The sequence below is a fragment of the Rhinatrema bivittatum genome, chromosome 5 (assembly GCF_901001135.1).
Source record: "Rhinatrema bivittatum chromosome 5, aRhiBiv1.1, whole genome shotgun sequence".
In the NCBI taxonomy this organism is placed as follows: domain Eukaryota; kingdom Metazoa; phylum Chordata; class Amphibia; order Gymnophiona; family Rhinatrematidae; genus Rhinatrema; species Rhinatrema bivittatum.
The window spans coordinates 264,542,012-264,562,030 of record NC_042619.1 but is presented as its reverse complement, the minus strand read 5'-3'; the positions used below and the strand labels follow the sequence as shown (position 1 = coordinate 264,562,030).

The 20,019-nt window shown below is 47.0% G+C and overlaps 1 protein-coding gene across 2 annotated transcripts in view; it reads right to left on the bottom strand.

Annotated features, from left to right (window-relative positions):
- The window catches only part of LOC115092719 (disintegrin and metalloproteinase domain-containing protein 9-like), a 506,232-nt gene that overhangs the window by 202,277 nt on the left and 283,936 nt on the right, over window positions 1–20,019 (bottom strand). For both annotated transcript variants that reach the window (XM_029603960.1, XM_029603961.1), the window contains one exon: window positions 1,103–1,195. In XM_029603960.1, the coding sequence (XP_029459820.1) occupies window positions 1,103–1,195 (93 nt within the window). The remainder of the gene's footprint in view (window positions 1–1,102; window positions 1,196–20,019) is intronic.

Sequence of the window (20,019 nt, the reverse complement as noted above, 5' to 3'; positions counted from 1 at the left end):
TGTGTCGATGTCTTTCACGATGATCTCCTCGGTCCTTTTCTTGAGGAGGCAAGGAGGGAATCAACACCTTTGGAATTGTCTACGCCGGTCGGGCAGCAGTGGTATCCTGGTACTGGCGAGAGGTCGAAGGCACCGGCTCGGACAAAGTCGAAGCTATCGATGGAGTTGAGGTTTTTGACCGAAAGAGAAACTCCATTTTCTCTAAACAAGCCTTACGGCCCTTCGGTGTCATTTGGGCAAATTTGGTGCAAGTTAGGACATCGTGGTCAGACCCCAAACACATAACACAGACCCTGTGTGGGTCAGGGATGGACATTGTTTGAGTACAGTCGGGGCACCGACAAAAGCCCGATGCCATGGCTTTGACAAAAATTTAGCCGCGGTGCGGTCGATGGCTGATAGGCCCTGAAGGGATAACTCGACGGGAATTGACTGCAACAAGGGTAAAACCTTACCTTTCGACCGCGGAGTATGGATATCGATTGGGGGACCCCTAGGGTAGAATGTTTTTGAAATTTTTGAAAGAAGTTCCGTGAGAAAAATTCCTGTCAGGAATCTCAAGAGAGCTCCTTAACCCACATGGCTACTGCTGCGTGGAAAAAAGAAGACTGAAAGGGGACCCCTGCTGGATGCAAGGTCAGTGCATTGCTGGGCATGCCCAGTAGATGCCAATCAAAGTTCTAGAAACTTTGACAAAAGTGTTCCATGTATGGGCTCTATACTGATGATGTCACCCCTATGTGAGGACTACCATCCTGCTTGTCCTGTAAGAAAGGTTATATTACTGGTAAGGTTTTAAGTTTGCTGGAAGGCAGTCACAATATAAGGGGATCAGAAAAAAGCTGGGAATATAGTTAAAAGTATACAAGGAAATACAGAAAGTGGGGAAGGGTTATAGAATGAACCAAAGTATGGCACAGGTGAAAAAAACACTCCTACAGGAAGGGCATCCCTTGATCATCTGAAAAGTAAGAAACAAATAAGCCTATCTATATATTTATTACATTAAAAAAGATATTAATGACCAGACAAACTAAACATTATTCCCACAGACACAAAATGGAAAGACTCTATCAAGCACTTCCAGCCCTTTATGTCTCACCTTGCATTTAATACAGCATTCTCCAATGTCACATTTGGCATCTCCTTTCAGCCTACAAGTACCAAATTCACAGCATGGGTTTTTCTGACATTCCTGAACAAATAAATGAAACATTTTTTAAAGCAACATAAACAGCCACATAAAATGTCAGATGAAAAATACAAAACCTATTCAGTCTGCCCATTTTCCCTACTTGATCTCTTCCATTGTCTGATTCATTTTGTCACTTCAAGGACTGTCTGTGCTTGGCCCATGCTGTTTTGAATTCTCTTACTGTGTTTGGCCCTGCCCCCTTACAAGGAAGGTTGGTTCATGCATTCACTACCCTATCTGTGAAATATACGTCTTTACCTCACTGATGAATCTACACCTTCTGGCATCAGTTTATGAACACTTGTTCTAGGCATTCCTTTCCACTGAACTATTTTGCCTTTTATGATTTATTCCTTTAGGTACATACTTAGATCATGTCTGCTGCAACTAAATCAAATTGCATTATCCATTGCAAGAAGAACAAACAGCGGGGGTCCGGAACCTCCGCTGAACGACCTCCTGCAGTCGATCTCCTGCCGGCGCCATTTTCCGCACGGAAAACGATTCGCGGCAGGAGATCACTCCCGGACCCCCGCTGGACCCCCAGGGACTTTTGGCCAGCTTGGGGGGGCCTCCTGACCCCCACAAGACTTGCCAAAAGTCCAGCGGGGGTCTAGAACGACCTCCTGCAGTCGTTCCGGACCCCCGCTGGACCCCAAAATGAGCCGCTGATCTGGGCCTCTCATCTATGGGAGAGAAGAGACCCTGTCTTCGAAAACTTGAGCCAGTTCCTATCCGCTTTCCGACAGGTTTTTGATGAGCCGATTCATAAACCCACGGCCGTTTCGGAATTGCTCCGGTTGAGTCAGGGAACTCGGACAGTGGCCGACTATGCAACCGAATTCCGCACTCTAGCTGCAGAATTAAATTGGAGAGAAGATTGCCTCCATGGGATCTTCTTGGAAGGGCTATCCTCACGCCTAAAAAACGAATTAGCCGTGAAGGAATTTCCAGACGACCTCAATGGCCTGATAGAATTAGCCAACTGTGTGGACCGTCGCATGCGGTTTTGTCTTCCAGAGGTAAAGACAGCAAGAAGGTCCTCGCCCTCCCCTAGGAGCACTTCAACCGACCTCCGAGCCCCCGCCGAGGAACCCATGGAGTTGGGTCGCGGGAGAGTCTCTCCACAAGAGCGTCGACGGCGAATGAGGGAGGGGCTCTGTTTTTACTGCGATGCAGCGGGCCAACGGATTGCTGCCTGCCCGACGCGTGCGGGAAACTCTCGGGCCTAGGACCTGAAGGAGGTCTCTTCCTGGGCCGTACCACTCCTGTACCTCCACTAACCCTGCCAGTGGCATTAACCGCAGCGGATGGAGAGTTCCACACGCTGGCCTTGGTGGACTCCAGTGCCGGCGGGAATTTTATCATGAAAGGCCTGGTTGAACATTTAAAGATTTCTCAAGTTCCGCTGTCTCGTCCCTTGGTCATCTCCTCCATCCAAGGGAAGCCTCTTCCGGAATGGGTGATGCACGCCACTATTCCTGTCCAGCTGAGGGCCAGGGTCCTGCATCAGGAACAGATGTCATTTTATGTCCTGGAGTACTCTATCCATCCCATTGTCTAGGACTACCGTGGCTCCAGGAGCACGAGCCCCAGTTCGATTGGAAGACCTTGCAGCTGGCTCATTGGGGGCCGAATTGCCATGGCAATTACCTCCAAGCTGTGGCTCCAGGGCCCTGCCCAATCGCCTCCATCAGCCTCCCAGGCCTGCCAGCTTTATATGCCTCGTACGCAGATGTGTTTTCTAAGCAGAAGGCTGAAGTACTTCCACCTCATCGACCATTCGATTGCGCCATCAATCTCCTCCCTGGCACTGAGCCTCCTCGAGGATGCACCTACGCCCTCTCTCCTGCAGAGACGTAGGCTATGAATGAATATATTAGAGAGAACCTGGAGAAGGGCTTCATTCGGAAGTCAAAGTCCCCCGTAGGGGCTGGATTCTTCTTCATCGGAAAGAAGGATGGGACGCTCCGCCCCTGCATTGACTACAGGGGCCTGAATGCCATAACGATCAAGGACCGTTATCCCCTGCCTCTCATCTCTGAGCTATTTGACCGGCTACAAGGTTCAAGGATCTTCTCCAAACTGGATCTCCGAGGGGCCTACAACCTCATTCGTATTAAGGAAGGTGACGAATGGAAGATGGCCTTCAATACCCGTGACGGCCACTATGAGTACTTGGTGATGCCATTCGGGCTCTGTAATGCCCCCGCAGTATTTCAGAATACTATGAACGAGATACTCCGTGACCTCCTGTACCAATGCGTCGTAGTCTACTTGGACGATATCCTGATTTTTTCCGATACCTTGGCCACTCACCGGCGGCACGTCGTTCAAGTGTTACAACGCCTCAGAGAACATAAGCTGTATGCAAAGCTTGAAAAGTGCCAGTTTGAGCAGGAGTCTCTTCCCTTCCTGGGATATATAGTCTCCAGTCAGGGATTCCGCATGGATCCACAAAAGCTAAGTGCCATTCGGGAATGGCCACAGCCATCCGGGCTCAAGGCACTCCAAAGATTTCTAGGCTTTGCCAACTATTACCGCTCTTTCATCCCTCACTACGCGTCAATTGTTGCCCCGATGACAGCTCTGACCCGGAAAGGCGCGGATCCCAAAAATGGCCTCCGGCAGCAGAGGCCACCTTTCGTCGTCTCAAGGAAGCATTCACGCAACAACCCTGCCTTCGGCACCCGGATCCGCAACGACCCTTCTTTATAGAGGTGGACGCATCCTCAGAGGGAGTAGGGACTGTCCGGAGCCAGGCCTCCGAGGGCCATAAGCTACATCCGTGTGCCTTCCTCTCCCGCCAGTTCTCGCCTGCCGAGCGGAATTATGCCATCGGCGACAAGGAGCTCTTGGCCATCAAGGTGGCCTTGGAAGAATGGCGCCCATGGCTGGAAGGGGCACAGCACCAGTTTACGGTCTTCACGGACCATAAGAACTTAGAATACTTGCACCGGGCGCAACGGCTCAACCCACGACAAGCCCTGTGGGCCCTGTTCTTCACCCGTTTTAATTTCATTCTCCGGTACAGACCGGCTGGGAAGAACATCAAGGCTGATGCCCTATCTCGAGTATTTGATTCAACAGAAGGTTCTGAGGAACCTCAGTACATTATTGAGCCATCCCGCATCCTCCTGTCGGCTACCACCATCATTCCGCCTGGGAAAACTCTGGTTCCGCCATGCTTACGGAAACAAGTGCTGGCATGGGCTCACGATTCCCGATGTTCCGGCCACCCAGGGCAATCCCGCACATTGCAGACTCTGCACCGATATTACTGGTGGCCAAAGGTAAATAAGGATGTCCGGGCCTATGTGGAGTCCTGCCAGACCTGTGCCCGCCACAAGAGAATCTTCGGGTCCACCCCAGGCTTACTTCAACCATTACCCACGCCTTCTGAACCGTGGAGCTACGTGGCGACGGACTTCATGGTGGACCTGCCACTATCCAATGGCAACATGGTAATTTGGGTGGTAGTTGATCGTTTTAGCAAGATGGCACACTTCTTACCTTTGCCAGGATTGCCATCGGCACCCCAGCTGGCCCAGCTGTTCGTCCAGCACATCTTCAGGCTTCATGGCCTACCTAAAGGCATCCTGTCTGATCGAGGGCCTCAATTTACGGCCAAATTCTGGAGGGCTCTCTGCCAGAAGTTCGACGTCACTCTAGATTATACATCCGGCTACCATCCACAAACCAACGGTCTTGCAGAGAGAACCAACCAGACCTTGAAGCAATTCCTTCGTCTATATGTTAACGAAAAACAAGATGACTGGGCTAGCTTGTTACCCTGGGCCGAATTCGCGCTGAATTCTCATATCTCTGCCGCTACGGGGGTCTCCCCCTTTCAGATAGTGAATGGGAAACAGCCACGCCCGCCACTGCCTGTCCCCATCACAGTCGCATCTCCGACAGCTCAACTCTCTGCCGATGAGCTGCATCGGCTGTGGATAGCCACTCAACTCGCCCTGGTCAGGTCAGGCCAGGCAGCTAAGAGTTATGCTGACCGGCACAGAAGACCGTACCTGCCTCTCAAGCCGGGCCAGAAGGTTTGGTTGAGCACGCAGTTCATCCACTTGAAGCTGCCATCATCGCGACTGGCCCCGCGATTCATTGGACCGTTTCCCATCATCAGGCAGGTGGGAGCAGTCTCATATCATCTTCGTCTCCCCCCGTCTCTCAAGATTCACAACACGTTCCACGTCTCCCTACTGAAGCCTCTGGTATTATCATGGCCTTCCAGCACGCCTCCGACTCTGCAACCTATTGCCTCTGAAGATGACCTCACTTATCAAGTCCAAGAGGTCCTAGATGTGAGGAAACACAGGAAGAAATAGGAATACCTGATAGCGTGGGAAGGCTTCGGCCCCGAGGAGAATTCCTGGGAACCACTGTCTAACATCCTGGACCGGAATTTGCTGGAGCAGTTCACAAGGACCATCCAGCTAAACCCAGGCCTCCAGGGAGATGCCCTAAAGAGGGGGGTACTGTTGTGCTCCGCTGCCGTGGCGCCCCATGACCGCAGCCCCCTACCTGATTTGCGGCGCCGCAGGAGCCCCGGGGGAGGGCTCTGACTCGGGCCATTGCGCCCGAGCGGCCTCCGACGCTGCCCGTTGCAGGGGAAGCCGTCCTGCTTCCCCCCAGCGGTGTCTCCCCTCTGTGGGAGAAATCCAAAATGGCCGCCGCCATGCTTAAGCACTAGGCCATGCCCCCTCCACAGAATTAAAAGGACCCATCCCTTTAAATGGCCTCACCTGTTCTCTATCAGCCAGGGCAGAGGAAGTATAAAAGGCAGCTTCCTCTGCTCATCCAGTGACTTGGCAACGTCCTCCAGCGCTGTCCAGTCTGCTTGCTTCGGTGAGTCCTTGAGCTTTGGATCCTGTTCCGTCTTGGTGTTCCTGGTTCCTGACTTCGGATTGGCTTACGGTGATTCTCTGGTTCCTGACTTCGGATTGGCAAGCGGTGATTCTCTGGTACACGACTTCGGACTGGTGAGCGACGATCCTCTGGCACACGACTTAGGACTCCTTCAAGACTCCGTCTCCAAGGGCCCACCTAAGTCCCAGCGGCCCGGGTCCCTATGGGCTCCTCCTGGGGGGACCGTGGGCTTTCATGGCGAAGCTCCAGTTGGCCTTTGCACCATTACCCTGACCTCCCTAGGTCCACCTAAGTCCCAGCGGTCGGAGCCCTACGGGCTCCTCCCGGGGGGACCGCAGACCACCAGTGGTGAAGACACAGCGCCGTATCTCCTCTCTTCATCGTCTCCATGTTCGCCTCAGTCTCTAGTGCCAAGGGTCTGCTGGTCCTGCCTCCTGTTCTGCCTCGCCACCCGACGAGAGAGCCTACGGACCCTCCGAAAGGTATACCATCCTCTCATCGGCCAAGGGTCCACAAGCCTAAGCATAACATCATCTGTATGAGCCAAAAAGGTCCCACCATTCACCTGAACTCGGAAACAGGCAAGAGCCACCACCAGTACCCTTAAGGAATTAAGGGCCAACCCTTTACTCAATCCATGCTGCAAAAAGTTCCAAAATGAGTGGGATCTTAACTGAAAAAGGAATAACTCCTTTATCTTCACACCAAGCTTCAAACACTCACCAAATCCACACATAGGCTAAGGAAGTGGAGTACTTTCTCACTTAGAGCAAGGTGGCAATCACCACAACAGAATATCCACGCTTCAGCAACCTAGCCCTCTCAAATCGATTTGGATCTTCATGAAGAATAGGCCCCTGCCTTAGCAGATCCCTGTGTGCCAGAAGCCAGAGAGGAGATTCCACAAGGAGCCTTCATAAATCTACATACCATGGATTCCTCATCCAATCTGGTGCCACCTGAATCACCAACACCCTGTGACTCTCAATCCTCCGAATTATTCTGCCAAACATGGGCCACTTGGGAAAAGCATTCAACAGCTTGCTCTCCGGCCACTCCTTCATGACAGCATCGATGCCCAAGGAATTTGGATCTCTCCTGCGACTGGAGAATCAAGGAACCTTCGCATTGCAAGAAGTCGCCAGCAGGTCTAGAAATGGAAGGCCCCAGTGATCCACTATTAGCTGAAATACCTCGCTTTACAATTCCTATTCTCCTAGATCCAGTCTCTTGTCTTTTGAGAAAGTCTGCTCTCACATTGTCTTTTCCTGCAGTGTGCGAGGCTGAGATCTCCTGAAGATGAACTTCCACCCATTCCATAAGTTGGGCTATTTCCTATGATGCTTGATGTCTCTTGGTTCCTCTCTGCCAATTGATGTATGTAACTGTTGTTGCATTATCTGGACTGCTCAACCCTGCAATCTGTTGCTGAACTACATGCATGCCAACTGGACCACATGGACTTCCAGCTGATTGAAGTTCCAGAGAGACTCTTCTGCACTCCAGTGCCCTTGCGCTGTCAGTTCCTGACAGTAAGCTCCCCAACCCTGGAGGCTCACATCTGTCATGAGTGCTAGCCAGTCCGGTGATTTTAGGGAAATCCCCTTTCTTACATGATCTGCTTTTAAACACCACTGTAATTGAGAGCTGACCTCCATCGGCAGGTGGAGCCACATTGAATAGACTGTGGGCTCCAACAAGACAGCAAAGTGCGCTAAAGAGGACGTATATGCACCCTCACCCATGGCACCGCTTCCAGGGTTGCTGCCATTAATCCGTGTACCTGAAGATAGGACCACACTGTCAAGGCATATTGTGTTTATCAATAGATGCACCTGCACCATCAGCTTCTGAATATAGCCCTCCGGCAGGAACACCCTGCCCTGTTTCATGTCGAACTGAACGCCAAGATTGCTCTTGGTGAGTTTAGGATCCAACCTACCATCTCTGTGGGGAATCCCTTGGTGTACCCTACGCTGCAGGCCACTACCATTCCATCACCTTGAAGAACCAGCTTCGGTATTTCCTGTGCTACAAGGTCACTACTTACTAAGAGATTCCTTCGGTGCACCCTGCGCTGCAGGTCACGACCTATCGCTACTACAAAGAGACTTCCTCGGCGTACCCCGCCCTGCGGGCCACTACTGGATCTCCTTCTGTGAGGTATTCCCTCTGGGTATATCCCTCTACTTTGACATCATCACCACTCCTGCACTCCCACTCCACGGGCTGTGCTTTTCTATCTATCAATACTCTATTCCACAGCTGTCTCTGACGTCTGTTGGGATCACGCCTCCTGACAGTGAGGCTCACAGGGCTCCTCCCTGTGGGCGGTGACACCTCTCACCTCGGCCCAGGGTTCACATATAACAAACCATAACACCATGGTCGAGTGGTCAATGATACCCCTGCCATATTAGACAGTTTTAGGGAGTTTTACTCCACTCTATATTCCTCCTAAGGATGGGATCAAGATCAGTGTGATCAATTTTGCTCTCAGGTGGAGCTTCCCAGACTGACCCCGGAACAATGCGAATGGTTAAATCGTCCCATTGGGGAGGAGTAGGTTAAATTGGCTATTCGGAATGTGTGCTGATTCAAAGCCCCAGGAACTGATGGCTTCATGGCAGAATTTTACAAACATTTGGTGGATGAGTTGGGAGACCCTCTATCCTCCACTTTCAATGCCTTGGTTCTGTCTGGGAAATACCCCGCCTTCACGAACTCTGCTCACATAACGTTGATTCCAAAACCAGGCAGGGATCACCTAACTCTGGCGTCTTATCGCCCAATTTCTCTATTAAAATTTGATCAGAAATTGTTAGCTAAAATTTTGGCTGATTGGCCATTGTTATGCCTGCATTAATTAAACCTGGTCAAGTGGGCTTTGTACGAAGGTGCTACAGCCTCACCAATATAAGGCTGGTGTTGACTGCAATGGCGCTGTGCCACAGAGTGGAAGATCCTTACCGGGTGTTCAGTTTTAAGAACATAAGAACATAAGAAATTGCCATGCTGGGTCAGACCACTCTGTTCTTGTGACCTGGGTACTTGCCAGGTCACAAGAACCTGGCAAGTACCCAAACACCAAGAAGATCCCATGCTACTGATGCAATTAATAGCAGTGGCTATTAGCTAAGTATACTTGATTAATAGCAGTTAATGGACTTCACCTGCATGAACTTATCCAAACCTTTTATGAACACAGCTACTCTAACTGCACTAACCACGTCCTCTGGCAACAAATTCCAGAGCTTAATTGTGCGTTGAGTGAAAAATAATTTTCTCTGAGTAGTCTTAAATGTGCTACTTGCTAATTTGATGGAATGCCCCCTGATCCTTCTATTATCTGAAAGTGTAAATAACCGATTCACATCTACCCGTTCAAGACCTCTCATGATCTTAAAGACCTCTATCATATCCCCCCTCAGCCATCTCTTCTCCAAGCTGAACAGCCCCAACTTCTTCAGCCTTTCCTCATAGAGGAGCTGTTCCATTCCCTTTATCATTTTGGATGCCCTTCTCTGTACTTTCTCCATTGCAACTATATCTTTTTTGAGATGCGGCGACCAGAATTGTACACAGTATTCAAGGTGCGGTCTCACCATGGAGCGATACAGAGGCATTATGACATTTTCTGTTTTATTCACCATTCCCTTTCTAATAATTTCTAACATTCTGTTTGCTTTTTTGACTGCTGCAGCACATTGAGCCGACGATTTCAAAGTATTATCCACTATGATGCCTAGATATTTTCCTGGGAACCTAACATCGTGTAACTACAGCAAGGGTTATTTTTCCCTATATGCAACACCTTGCACTTGTCCACATTAAATTTCATCTGCCATTTGGATGCCCAATCTTCCAGTCTTGCAAGGTCCTCCTGTAATGTATCACAATCCTCTTGTGATTTAACTACTCTGAATAATTTTGTATCATCCGCATATTTGATAACCTCATTCATTGTATTCCTTTCCAGATCATTTATAAATATATTGAAAAGCACCGGTCCAAGTACAGATTCCTGAGGCACTCCACTGTTTAGCCTTTTCCACTGAGAAAATTGACCATTTAATCCTACTCTCTGTTTCCTGTCTTTTAACCAGTTTGTAATCCACAAAAGGACATCACCTCCTATCCCATGACTTTTTAGTTTTCTTAGAAGCCTCTCATGAGGGACTTTGTCAAACACCTTCTGAAAATCCAAATACATTACATCTACTGGTTCACCTTTATCCACATGTTTATTAACCCCTTCAAAAAAATGAAGATTTGTTAGGCAAGACTTCCCATGAGTAAATCCATGTTGACTGTGTTCCATTAAACCATGTCTTTCTATATGCTCTATAATTTTGATCTTTAGAATAGTTTCCACTATTTTTCCTGGCACTAAAGTCTGGCTCACTGGTCTATAGTTTCCCAGATTGCCCCTGGAGCCCTTTTTAAATATTAGGGTTTCATTGGCAACTTTCCAGTCTTCGGGTACAATAGATGATTTTAATGATAGGCTACAAATTTTAACACGATAGGTTACAAATTTTAACGCGGAAAAAGCGTTTGATCAGATAAAATGGCGATACATGGTCCATCTCTTGCGCCGTCTGGGCTTTGAAGGCTTTTTCTTTAATAGTATTCACCCCAACAACTTCTATTGTAGCCAATGGCTCGCAGTCTACTATGTTTCCAATTGGCAGAGGGACCAGACAGGGGTGCCCCTTGTCCCCCCTTATTTTCCTGCTGACCCTTGAACCCTTGCTACTGCATATCCAGGCCACAAGGGAAATAAGAGGGATACGGCTTCAGGGTACTTTGTTTAAATATGCTGCTTTTGAAGACGACATTCTGGTATATTTAACTGATCCCACACGATCCTTGCCTGCTCTGTTGAATGTCTTTCAAACTTTTGAAGGCTTCTCAGGCCTTAAGATAAATTTGGATAAATCCGAAGCATTAGGCTATCCTTCTACTCTCAAAGAGGGATGGGTAGAGCCCTTCCCTTTGCATTGGGCAGAAGGCACTATTCGATATCTGGGAATACACCTCTCTATGGACCTAACGGCCCTATAATCTTTAAATATTTCCCCCTTGTTATGACATTCTCGAGACATGATGCAAGCCTGGCGAGATTTGCCGCTCTCATAAGGGGGTCATAATAATCTTTTTAAAATGGTATTACTCCCACAGTGGCTATATGTTTAACAGAACTTTCCCCTCCATACCAGATGAAAAGATCTTTCTGAATTGAATAAGAACCTCCGCTCTTTTCTTTGGCGAGGTAAAAAGTCCCATATCCCCTTGAAAGGGTTGAGGGAATGGTGGGGTTGGGGAAGGATGGGGATTCCTGACTTAGCCCTTTATAATTTAGCCAGTAATTGTGTATAGTGTGGGATTGGCTCTTAGATTCCTCTACCTATATCAATTTGGAGGCTGATCGAGCGTTGGTGGCCCCTCTTGACTTAAGATTTGTACTACAAGTGCCCAGTGCCGCCCTACCAGAGAGGCTTTGCAGAGCCAATTCAGCAAGCATGGAGGCTATTAGGTAAGCAATTGGGTATCCTGCAATTATATGCCCATCTCCTCCCTCTCCAGGAAAAATCTCAATTTATGCCTGGGTCTCAGTCTGCAGCCTTTCGTTATTGAACATGCAAAATTTATTTAAATCCACCAACAACCTATATAGACAATAAAAGCTAAGCTAGCACACTCACACATTCATACCAACACATTAAAAAATATGTTCGTTGAGATATCACATACAAAATGCAGTCTCTTGCTACAAATATGTTACACATATATACTTTCTATACAAACAATCAACAATGTAAGTCTCATATATTGCCATGAGTTTCTTCAACTAAGATGTTTAATTCCTGATGTCCGACAAAAGTAGATCAAAAGATCTCTTCGTTTCACTCCTCACACGAGGGGCTTCCTCAGGGACCAATATGATTCACATGTGTGTTACATATGCTACCGCACTGTAATAAATCAATATAACAGGAATTACCCTCTAAATTAATCTAGAGAACCCTTATCACTCATTGCCAATCAAAATATCTCTTCAATTTTTTAACTTTTTTAATTACAAACATTTTTTTAAACATTAAAACCCTACCCGAATTCACCATCACCAAGCTTAATTTAAAAATATCTCCAATTTCTTTTATAACCCTATACTTTAACCAAACCCTTTACAATCAAATAATAAAAAACAAGATTTTTTTCTTTCTCCTCTTTAACCTATACTGAACCCCTGACAAACTCAGGTCAAATATATATCACGGCCATACCTACCTTAAGTTATAAATACATCCATATGTTTCACTTCAATAACTTCTTATAAACGCCATTCCTCCCAGTATTTTCAATACATCCGGGGCATCAATTCAAACACTTCATTTTTCACGGCGTGTCAATCGGTATTCCCGTTAAATGTTACAAACCGGTACTAACTTCAATACCTTCTCAAGGACCTTATAAGACACACCAACCTGTGCTCTCAAAAAACATATCCTGTAACGATATAACCCACAAAATTATCCTTATACCTAGAAAACTCACTTACCATTCACCACCAACTACTGCAATGCACAGGAAACCTTCCAATACTCACGTTCAGACCGGAGGTGACGTACCACGCCGTCACCCGCTGAAGAATGAAAGTCATGCTTGTTCAAACAACTTTATATAAAGCGAGCACTAATAATTAGACACACTTGTCAATTATTTTCTCACAACCTCAACATAGTTGTCCAAGGAACAAACCACTTTTATTCTAATCAAAACATAATAGACCCTGCTGAAACTTTCACCGACCCACCTGTTAATAAAACGCATTCCATTCTATAGGACCATTGAGTCCTAACGGTATCACAGTCTGCCAACTAAAAATAAATTGTTGTTCAATCTTTCTTAACATGAGGGATAAATCTCCCCCATGTTGAAGGGTTACTTGCTTAATCACAAAAAAGCGAATATCTTCTACAGTATGGCTACTCTCGATCCAATGGCTTACTAAAGGAGCATGTTCCCGTAATGCCTTAATACGGCTTCGGTGCTCAATAATACGACAACGAATAGAACGCGTCGTTTGTCCTATGTAGATTAAATTACACGGACAAATAATAGCGTATACCACTCCACTAGTGTTGCAATCAAACAGCCTTGGAATTTTATAGGGAAATTTCAAATGAGGATGACAAAACATTTGACACCGCAGCGTTAAAGGACAAACAGAACACGATCCACAAGGCACTTGTCCATATGTCGAACCTAAATCACCTGATACCTTACCACCCTTAAGTTTATCATATAAAGTTTGACGTTTTTTCATGGCAAATACAGGATTCTCTGTAAAACAAGGTATAGTTGACAGAATGTGCCAATGGTTTAACACAATATCTTTTATCTGAGTGCTCTTCATAGAAAATGGGATGGTACAGATCATCCGATTTAAAGTCTCTTTTGGATTATAAATCAACAAGTTGTCCCTGTTCGAATATAGTGCACGTTTGTAAGCTTTTTTTATAACAGACTTAGAATACCCTCTAGCTATAAATCTATCCTGTAACTGGGATGCCTGCATTTTAAACTCGGCCGTGGACGTACATAACCGACGATATCGCAAAAATTGACTTATGGGGATGTTATCCTTCAATTGTTTCGGATGAAAACTACAATAATGCAAAAGTGTATTCCTGTCTGTACTTTTCCTGTGCACCGTGGTGTCCAACTTCTTACCAAAGAAATTGGAGATATTTTTAAATTAAGCTTGGTGATGGTGAATTCGGGTAGGGTTTTAATGTTTAAAAAAATGTTTGTAATTAAAAAAGTTAAAAAATTGAAGAGATATTTTGATTGGCAATGAGTGATAAGGGTTCTCTAGATTAATTTAGAGGGTAATTCCTGTTATATTGATTTATTACAGTGCGGTAGCATATGTAACACACATGTGAATCATATTGGTCCCTGAGGAAGCCCCTCGTGTGAGGAGTGAAACGAAGAGATCTTTTGATCTACTTTTGTCGGACATCAGGAATTAAACATCTTAGTTGAAGAAACTCATGGCAATATATGAGACTTACATTGTTGATTGTTTGTATAGAAAGTATATATGTGTAACATATTTGTAGCAAGAGTGCATTTTGTATGTGATATCTCAACGAACATATTTTTTAATGTGTTGGTATGAATGTGTGAGTGTGCTAGCTTAGCTTTTATTGTCTATATAGGTTGTTGGTGGATTTAAATAAATTTTGCATGTTTAATATATTTAATTTGGCTCTCTAAATTTGTGTAATTTTATGACAAGATTATAGAGAGTTGTATTTAATATACCCTTTGTGTAATTACATGCCTTTCGTTATTGGGCAGAACAGGGCATTACCCAACTGGGGCATGTCCTCGATGAGGAAGGGGCACTTCTTGCCTTTCCTCAACTGAAGAATCAATATTGTTTACGAGCCGCCCACATATTCTACTATTTACAGCTGCAACATTATGTTCGTTCCCTACCACCAGATACCAAGCACTCCGCCACGTTTCGGGCTTTGCATGAGGCACTTTCTCTAGACAAACTGCAGCTTCTTTCCTTATCTGCTGCTCATAAAGTTCTGAAAAGGTGAGGAACTGAGGATGTTAGTGCCCTGTTGGCTGATAGGAGGAATGGGGATGGAGTGTTTACTATTACGCCTTTTACCCTTCAATCTGGTTTTAAACAAATATCAAAGATAACCTTTAACATGTACTATAGAGAGATGCAATACAAATTCCTTCGGAGAGCATATCTATCCCCCAAAATTATGGCTAAAGTCAACTCACAAGAAACAGGGGCATGTGAGAAGTGTGGTGGGCCTTCCAGTACCGTCTCATGTCTTTTGGGCTTGTCCTCCGATTCTAGTTGCATTCCTCCATCAATACTTCGGGGGCCAGAGTATCATGTGTTTATTAATAAAGCTTGTTTGGTGGGGAAACAACTTATATTACTCCTTTGGAAGGACAGTGACATGCCTACATTCTGGATGTGGAGAAATGCTCGACATCGTTTGATGCAGATGGAAAACTTGGCTTCCAAGATGTCTCCTCTCTGTTACGATTCCTGCCCGCAGAGCTAACCCCCACGAGCAGGCCTCTCACTTTTACTCACTATTCCGATGCTGCCCGAACCGCTGCGCCGCCTTCTGTCTTTGCGGCTTGGTGCCGCCGCCAAGACACTTCTGCCTGACGCCATCTTCATTGCGGCCTAGTGCCGATGCTGCCGATGCCAGCACCCTTTGTGGCAGGCTGCCGCTGATGCCACCTCTATGCGGCCTGGAGGCTGCGCCATTGCGGCCCGGACCCCCGCACCCAGAACCACCTCTTTGAGCGGCAGAGGAAAGCCGCTGTCGCTCCGATGTCATCCTGCGGCCTGGAGGCCGTCCCCAATGCCTGCCTGCTCCTCCGCCTGCGCGGCTGAGGATGCCGACACCACTCTGGGCCCTCCTCTAGGCGCCAGTGCGTGCCTCTTCACTCTATTTAAAGGGCCAGTGGTGGGAAAAGCCCGCGGCCCCACCAGAAGTCTTCAGATCTTCATTTCCTGTTCCAGCCCTATAAAAGGGCTCTCTTCCTGTTCCTTGAGGCCTTCGATCGGGTTCCACAGTTGTCTGTGCTCCATGACCGGTCCAGGTCCTCCGTGGTCTTCATCTGTCTAGATGGCTTTGTGTTCAGTGTTCTTCATGTTCCTGATCCTGATGTTCCTGGTCTTCTCATCCTGATGTCTTGGTCTCGTCCCTCGTCAGAATTCCTTCGTTTGTGGTTTGGGAAGTTTCCAGTCCTGATGTCCGTGATCCAGTCCTGATGTCCATGATCCACTCCAGATGTCCCTGATGTTCCGTGATCCAGCCTTGATGTCCTATACCTCTGGTTCTTTGATGTCCACCTTTCCTCGTTTGCAGCACAAGTCTCCGGAGGGTAATCCCTGCCTGAAGCCAGTCCGGTCTTGGTCCTGTGACTTGAATCCCTTTCCCTGCCTGAAGCCAAGTCCGGTCCTGGTCCTGTGGCTTGAATCCCTACCTGAAGCCAAGTCCTGTCTTGGTCCTGAATCCCTGCCTGAAGCCAAGTCCTGTCTTGGTCCTGTGTCTTGAACCTTGACGGCCATCGGATTCTTTGTGTCTGCTCCTTCCATGTGGTCTGTGACCAGCCACAAGCGGCTGTGTACGGCGCACCCTGGTGCAGGCCTCTGTTTCTGGGACATGTCCTTCTCACTTGCTCCATTATCTCATCTAGATTCTGCCCCGCATCAAGCATGGTCCGCGCCCAGTCCCGTGGGTGGGCTGTGTAGTGTGCACTGTGTCGCAGCCTCAACCTAGTACTTGACTTTGAACCTGAACCTTGATCTTGACTCCTCGACTCCTGAACCTTGAACCTGAGTCTTCGTCTCCTGAACCTTGATCCTGTCTTCGTCTCCTGAATCTTGATCCTGACTCTTCGTCCAAGTATCCATGTCTTTGCCTGGCCTCCATCCAGCTTGCCGCTTCTTGCCGTTACCCAGCGGCAGGTCCGAAAGGGCTTGGAATGGTCGGAGGACTGTTCATTGACCACCATTGCGTTGTTGGTCTTCTTTTAGTGTGCAGGTCCGGTGGAGGGTCAGTATCTTCAGCCTTGTTCCTGTCCCGGATAATCCACGCTTTGTCTTTACTCCAGCCTTGTTCCTGTCCCGGATAATCCATGCCTTGTCTTTGCTCCAGCCTTGTTCCTGTCCCTGATAATCCACGCCTTGTCTTTGCTCCAGCCTTGTTCAGGCTCCATCCATGCTGGTACCAGCTCACCTCCCGTGGTGTGTCTTGGGGCTCCTCCCCGAGTCAGGCCGTGGCTCAAGGGCTCACATTTCTCTCTAGATGGATCGCGCTTCCGAGCTCCTGACCGGGCCTGAGGGTGCGCTCCGTAACAGTATCTAAAGGCCATAAGTTCGGTCCTGATGAGCGCGCTCCGTAACATTCTCCATCGACGGAAATTTTTGCGAGTCTGGGACAATTACATTCAAGCCTTGCCACATCACTCCAGGAGTTTGATTCTTAATGACTGTTTGAGATGGACCCTTTTTGTTGAGCTACTTCACCTCAAAAGGTGGCATGACGGCGCAGCACACACATTAAGGACGTTGGGGGGGAAGGGAGGGAATATCAATAAGGGGGGTAATGGGCGGGGGAGATAATAGGTTGGGAATGAGGTATCATTTATGTTCAAAATGATTGTACCTGCTTTACATCCCAGGATGCATAACTGTCCATGCTCCCTGGGTTTGTTTTCTGGTTAATAATAAAAACCATTGAAACTAAAAAAGCAACTTCATAAGATTAGGCTTCGAGCTTGTATCAGCCAACCAGTTTCTCAGCCACAGCTGATGCCTAGCCACTATTACCAAAGCCACCCCTCTGGTTGAAGTATGGACCAAATCGCAGCCCGCATCTGCCAAAAAGGCAGCTGTTGGTTCCATCACTGCCCTGGAATTTACCCCAGATTCATTGATCTTCTGAGAGAGCAGTAAACAAGAGCGAGCCGCCAGGGAACAACAGAAAGCTATCTGCAAATTCATTGCCATTGCTTCAAAGGCCTGTTTAAGGATAGCCTCAATTCTCCTATCCTGTGCATCCTTTAAGGCCACTTTCCCTTCTACAGGAATAGTCATCCACTTAGTGACAGCACACACAAGCACATCCACCTTCAGAAAACGTAATTGCTCTCTCTCAACTGGATCCAGGGGTACAGTCCTTCCAAGACTCGTCTTCCTTTAAAATTAGCCTCTGGGGTGTCCCATTCAAGATCAATTAATTCTTGAAAATGGAATCTTTCTTTGGCACAGGCATGGATTCAGCCCCAGGAACTCCCAGCATCTTCAAGGTCTGAAAAATCAGCGCCAGTAACTCATCTCTATGAAAGAACCTCATCCCTATGAAAGAACCATCTCTATGAAAGAACCCAGAGGAATTTTCCCATCCTCCAGGGAGTAAGGATCGGTCTCATCATCCGTGCCATCTTGGTCCCTAATGGGAAGACCAGTTTCAGGTGTACCCTGACACTTACCCGTAGCACTAGGCGTACGGGACCTTACTGCTTGCAATCCTGACTTGTTAAGAATGGTCAGGGCTGGGAATTGTGCCTGAAGGAAGAAGTGCAATCATTGAAAAAATTCTACCCAAGAGAAAGCAGAAGGTTCCATACCAAAACCAGGGGGCAATTGTCCTATGCCCACTAAACTACCTTTCCCTGCTGACAAATCAGTTAAGGGAGCACCAAAATTAGTTGACCCTTCTGACAGCATTTTTTCCATTTCCGCACCAGGCTGGGAAGAACCAGGCTTTGTAAAATTAGATGGAGGTAATTCTCCCTGAGCCTCCAAACACTGCTGACACAAATTAGAGGGAACGCCAGGTTGAGATGCCCGAATATGACAAACAACATACAGGGCAACACACCTAGCCTTCTTTGTTATGGGCGCCATCAGCCTGTCAATATGCCCTATAAGGCATATGACAATAGTGCACGCAAAAAATTAGGTGCATACAATTAAGGCACACAACACTGTGCCTATATAAGTGCCCAAACTGAGCCCCCCAGGATGCTCAGAAAATGTGCTCAAAAAGCGTGTGCATGTGCGTGCATGCGTATGCATGTGTAAACAAATGGGCACCCAACTAGGCGCACAACCAAATGCACAATGGGCCACGCAGTCGGGCACAGAAGCATGATCCGATGGAATTGAAGAGGTCTGTCTGTGGCATACCAAAAAATGCATGAAAGCACCACCACAGCCTACCATGCAGTGAAGTAGACGAGACTTATAGCAGGGCCTACTGCAAGGGCTGCTCAACCCACCAGGCTGGCCCTGTCCCCTGAACTCCACCGGAGGCGTGAACGATCATCGGATGGCATGTCAAGCACAGAGACCGGGAGGGGGGGGGAGGAATCCCTATTCTTTTCTTTTCTTACGCTTTTCTTACGCTTTTCTTACTCCACGCCAGATATATGATGCCGTAACCATAATTTCGCCAGTTAATTGGACTAAAATATGCACCCTGGCTTAAGAAGGCTTTCGTTAATCCGAGCTTGACTGTTATTTACTATGTATTTTTTGTAATAATAATTTTAAATCGTTCTCACCTTTTCTATAATCTCTTACAAGTTAGCCCTGTTATTTGCCCTGTTATTTGCAACCTCTTGTTCGATGTAATTTCCAACTTTGGTTCTATGAAACCGACGTGATATGTATCAGTACATGAATATCGGTATATAAAAGCCTTTAAATAAATAAATAAATAAATAAATATATATATATATATTCAACTCCCCTTCTCTTTATCATTATTTTTAAATTACCCTTTACCTGCACTCAGCCCATCCCAGCTGAGTAGAAGATCAGTCTCCGGCTGTGGGGAAAGAGAGCATAAACCTTCACCACTGCACTCAGCTTCCTGCACCCGCTTGCCTTTCAGCTGTTTTGGTTTTTTTTTACAGTGAAGTCCACGCCAGTTGAAAAACCAACTACCGGACCAAAGCACTCATCTGAGGGACCACGGAAATAACCTCAGTAATTCTCAACTGAGGGAGGGACCATAAGGTATCACCACAGGAGCGCAGGGCAAATTAAATTTCCTTTTTTCCTTTTAAAATTTAAAGTAATCCCTAGTAGGGAGATGCACATCCACTATCAGCTGGAGATGGAGAATAGTAGTGGCCTGATGTCACTGCAAGGGTATATAGAAACATAGAAATGACGGCAGAAGAAGACCAATAAGCCCATCCAGTCTGCCCAGAAAGCTTTCACCCTTATTTTCTCATACTTATTTTTTCAGGGCCCTTATTGGTAGCTTTTTTATTCTAATTTACTTCCACCCCTGCCACTGATGCAGAGAGCAGTGTTGGAGCTGTATCAAAGTGAAGTATAAGGCTTAATGTTTGAGGGTAGT